This window comes from Miscanthus floridulus, chromosome 3 (genome assembly GCF_019320115.1).
Source record: "Miscanthus floridulus cultivar M001 chromosome 3, ASM1932011v1, whole genome shotgun sequence".
Classification (NCBI taxonomy): Eukaryota; Viridiplantae; Streptophyta; class Magnoliopsida; order Poales; family Poaceae; genus Miscanthus; species Miscanthus floridulus.
In genome coordinates, this window is record NC_089582.1 from 39,952,761 (window position 1) to 39,957,830 (window position 5,070).

General features: G+C 52.9%; 1 protein-coding gene across 2 annotated transcripts; it reads left to right on the top strand.

Annotated features, from left to right (window-relative positions):
* The first annotated feature begins 201 nt into the window (after positions 1 to 201).
* Positions 202 to 2,820, top strand: LOC136541592 (AAA-ATPase At3g28580-like). 2 transcript variants are annotated; one of them, XM_066533537.1, is made up of 3 exons: positions 202 to 956; positions 1,043 to 2,612; positions 2,687 to 2,820. In XM_066533537.1, the coding sequence occupies exons 1-2, from the start codon at positions 328 to 330 to the stop codon at positions 1,953 to 1,955; spliced, it is 1,542 nt and encodes a 513-aa protein (XP_066389634.1). In that variant the 5' UTR covers positions 202 to 327; the 3' UTR covers positions 1,956 to 2,612; positions 2,687 to 2,820. The 2 variants fall into 2 exon arrangements, with proteins under 2 accessions (XP_066389634.1, XP_066389635.1); XM_066533538.1 differs by having other exon boundaries at positions 1,058 to 2,612.
* The last annotated feature ends 2,250 nt before the right edge of the window (positions 2,821 to 5,070 follow it).

The window sequence follows — 5,070 nt, forward strand, 5'->3', positions numbered from 1 at the left end:
AAATGTACCAGGAAATGCCTCCTGAATTTCGAGGGAATATTGCAATGACCAGACCAGGTATATATTGCACGGCACATTCCAAGAAGTGGCAATTTGAACAGTTCCAAGCTTCCCAGCAATTCCTCCCCCTAAAACGAAGCCAAACCGAACTTCTCTTGCTCTCTGCTTGCTCCATCTCTTCTTCTCTGTATAAAGAGACACCAAGCCATCGGCACCATAGCAGGGCGGGAGCGGGAGGCCGGGAGCCATCGGCACCGCTGCAAGCTAAGGGTCACAGCATCCATTCCGAGAGACTCTCCTCGTCGGAGAAGGCGATCGTCGTCCATCATGGAGGCGTCGTCGTCTCTGTGGGGCGGCCTCAACTCCGGCATCGTGCTGAGCCTACTGGCCGTTGTCTGGACCATGCTATGGCAGGCGCTGCAGGGGCTCCAGCTGCACCACTTCTTCGGGCGCCACTCCCGCCGCCTGACGCGCCACCTCGCGTCCATCCTGGACCCGGACCTCACGGTGACCGTCGCCGAGTACGACGGCGGGCGCATGCGCCGCAGCGACGCGTACAAGGAGGCCAAGGCGTACCTGGAGCGCGCCACGCGGGAGGCCCGCGGGTCAGGCGGGGTGCGCCACCTCCGGGCGGAGCCCGACAAGGACCCCGACCGCGTCCTTCTCAGCATGGACGACGACGAGGAGATCACCGACGAGTTCCGGGGCGCCGTCGTCACGTGGCGCGCCTGCACCGCGCCGCAGCGCGAGGACACCGGGCTGGCGTACTACTGGAGGGGCGGCGCCCCGCGCGAGCGCAGGTCCTACAAGCTCTTCTTCGCCGAGCGCCACCGCGACCTCGTCCTCGGAGAGTACCTCACCCACGTCCGCCGCCAGGGACGCGCCGTCATGGTCCAGAACCGCCAGCGTAAGCTCTTCACCAACATCTCCGGCGACGGCTCCTGGGACTCCGACGGGTAAAATACATACATGCATACTCTACGCGAACTAAACTCTAGTCTCTTTGATTTGATCGAATTTGAAGCTGATTTTGATGCGCCAGCTTGTGGTCCGACAGTGTGTGGAGCCACGTGGTGTTCGAGCACCCCAAGACGTTCGCGACGCTGGCCATGGACCCGGCCAAGAAGAAGGAGGTGATGGACGACCTGGACGCGTTCCGCAACGGCAAGGACTACTACGCGCGCGTCGGCAAGGCGTGGAAGAGAGGGTACCTCTTGTACGGCCCGCCGGGGACGGGCAAGTCCACCATGATCGCGGCCATGGCCAACCACCTCGACTACGACGTGTACGACATCGAGCTCACGTCCGTGCGCACCAACACCGACCTCCGCAAGCTCTTCATCGAGACCACCAGCAAGTCCATCATCGTCATCGAGGACATCGACTGCTCGCTCGACCTCACCAGCAAGCGCAAGAAGAAGAAGAAGAAGAAGAAGAAGGAGAAGGAGGAGGCCGACAAGAAGGACGGTAAGGAAGAGGACAAGGAGAAGGAGGACGACAAGGCGGGCGGCAGCAAGGTGACGCTCTCCGGCGTGCTCAACTTCATCGACGGGCTGTGGTCGGCGTGCGGCGGCGAGCGCATCATCGTGTTCACCACCAACCACGTGGAGAAGCTGGACCCGGCGCTGATCCGGCGCGGCCGCATGGACAAGCACATCGAGATGTCCTACTGCTGCGTCGAGTCCTTCAAGTTTCTCGCCAAGGTCTACCTCGACGTGGACGACCACCCGCGCTTCGGCGCCGTGGCGGCGCTGCTGCGGGAGGTGGAGATGACGCCCGCCGACGTCGTGGAGAACATGACGCCCAAGGGGCCCAGCGAGGACGCCGACTCCTGCCTCGCCGCGCTGGTGGAGGCGCTGGAGAAGGCCAAGGAGGACGCGCTGATGGCGAAGAAGAAGAAGGCCGAGGGGAAAAAGGAGAAGGCCGGCGCCGCCGATGACACTACTACAGAATAAACAATTACTGCCGGCCCTATTACTATCCGAATTTTAAAACCGACACAGCTGTCGCTTGATAAGGAAAAAAACTATTACTGTCGGATTATCTTAAGAACCGACAGTGATAGATATTATCATTGTCGGTTGGTGATATATTCCGGCAGTGATTGTCTATCAGTGTCGGGCCTATACTACCAACTTTTACTGATCCATATCTCCCGGACCTGAAATTTTTATACAGCCCAGTTAACCCATCACTCACGTCCATCCACCCATACCTCTCTCCGCTCTCTCTCTCTTTGTCGACAGACTTCCCAAATTCCTCCGCCCCGTCTCGCTTTCACAGACCGGCAGACAGCGGCGCGGTCGGCCGGTGACCAGCGCAGGCACGATGAAGCGGCGCGGCCCCGTGGTTCATGCGAGCGCGACTGGCGTGAGCGGCCGGCACGGGCACGAGGAAGCGGCACGACCGGACGGCGACCGACATAGGCACAAGGAAGCGGCCCGACCGGCGTGGCCCCACGGCTTAGGCAACCGGCGACCAGCGCGAGCGCGGCTCGGGCGCGGACCGGCGCAAGCGCGGGCGGGCGAGCGACCGCAGTTGGCTCGCGCAGATCCACCTCAGCGGCGGGCGGGCGAGAAGCGTCGGCAGCTTCTTCTTCCTCACGGCTCACGGTACTCTCTCTCCCCCCCGGCAATCTTCCCTTCCCGGTGCTCTTTCTCCTCTCTCACACACTCTGTCACCTCAGATCTATCATGGGGGCGACGACCGGGGGCGCGACCTCAGATCTTGCGTTGGAGCGGCGAGGGACGGCCTCCGGCGTGAGACCAAGCTCACCCTTCCTGGCGGAATCTCACTCTCTCCCCCTCCTGGCCTCCCCTCCCCTCCCTCTATGTTGCATGAATCAATTTGTGGATGAGTTGATTTGTGATGTGTTGAACCCTTCTGTGTGATGTATGAATAGATTCAATTTTTGGATGAGTTGATTTGTGATGTGTTGAATCCCTCCTCCTTTGTATGTGATGTGTGAATTATTTCTTGGATGAACTGCTTGACGGCGAGATGGCGGTGGCGGCGGTAGCCAACGAGCATGCTTGCTGTTTTTTTTTTTGTTTTTTTAAAACTTATCACTGCCGGGTGAAGTGCCGGCACTGATAGCCAAGTGACATCATTGCCGACATACCACTGTCGGTTCAAAATCCGGCAGTGAATGGGGATTTTAAACCGACAGTGATGTGAAGAACTGGGGTAGTGTGAGGTCGACGGCGACGAGGAGGAGGAGGAGTAGGCTGGTGGGTGTTGACTTGTTAGTTGCTACTTGCTAGAGAGGTAGCTGGAGCCGGAGAACATGATCTGATTGTTGGTCTCCTGAGCTGGGAATAATGCATGCTAACTAGACGTTGATTTGGTATCTGAGCTTGCTTTGATTATTATGTTGTCACAAAATGCTACTATTACTTCGAATTCGAAGCCACTTTAGAGCCTGTTTGGAATTCAAACTTTAGTTGGCCAAACTTTAAATAATCAATACGAGCTAGTACTCAGTTTGAACTAATAGCTAGTTTTAAACAATCCAAACCGACCCACTGTATATTTAACTTCAACAATCGAAAAAGTTGCGTGACCGAGTTGTTGCAACGTTGCACGTCTAGTCAACAATAATTTGCGTCCCGTTAGGTCGGCGGCCTATGGATATTGGCAGGAAGAAAAACAGAACGGTCAAGGAAGCAATTGCTGACTAGACATGGATATAAAGGACATCAATCTTCATCGAGCAATTACAGTTGTCCACCTGCAACAGTTTATTGAGCTATGCATGGTTTGTTGTGTAGAGGAATAAAATCAGGTAGACTCAAGAGAATACTCGTCAGTAAATTCGTCAGGTCCACTAGTTTAATTCAACCTTAAACTGCTGATTTGGAAGCCTCGGCATCCACCAAAAGAAACGCTTCTTGCCGTCCTTATCAGCATGCCCTGTTCATGTAGCATTCGAGCCAACAGAATATTGTTGCCATTGTCTTGCCAAGGTCACACGGAGTGTTATATTATGAAATGAAAAAGGACAAAAGCAACGGATTATATCGCATCAATGTCTGGAGTGCACTGTTGTACTTTGATGGTAGTAGGTGAAAGCTGAAAGTCAAGGTTGCGTAGCCGCCAAAACGGACAGGATAATGCATGATGATAAAATGCATGATGATAACATGCTACAGTACGCAAGTACATTGCATGTGTCAGCTGGGGTGAACATAGGGCACTGCACGTTAGGAATCGGTATTCGACACTGTAGCACTTTCGTTTGTATTTGACAATTATTGTCCAATTATGGTCTAACTAGACTCAAAAGATTCGTCTCGTAATTTACAATCAAACTGTGTAATTAATTATTTTTTTTATCTACATTTAATACTCCATGCATGTGTCTAAAGATTTGATGTGATGGAGAGAGAGTGAAAAAACTTGCAATCTAAACCAGACATAGATATATATAGGTTTATGCATCATGATGGGTTGGTAGAACGGCGTATGGAGATTTTTTTTATTGGACGCAAAAGCAAGGGCTGGAACCAGATGGCATTCTGCTTTCTTCAGTTGGAAATAGATACTATCGTGTTAGCCTCTTGTAATACGATCTTCAAAACACACGTCCTTTGACAACTTCTGATCAACTTGAGCCCATGCATGTTCCAGTCATCTTAACCCCCGGCCTCCTCTTTTTTAATTCATCATCAACGACTAGCTTGTTTTCCATGCATGTATCACCTATAAGTACCAGTAACCACACTTTAGCTAGCAGAAAGGCTTACTTGGTAGTAAGAGATGGTCATTTCATTTCATTTAATTACCTTCTTATATAGTTGTTGTGCTTAACTTATAACGATAATAGTTTGACCTTTGACGTACGCTGTAGATGGCGTGGAATAAATTAGAGAAGGACAGTGGTTAGAAAATGGCATTTCGGCTTCTGATGACGCGTACTATGCGTGCCTACAAACAACTAACGCTGCTGGTGTTCGTGTCGTCCCACCCATCATCCATCGTCTCTTCAGCGTGCAAGTACAACACGAGCATCTTTCCTCCACAGGTGGGGGAAAGTACAAGAAACATGCTCCTGAGATATGCATAGCAATT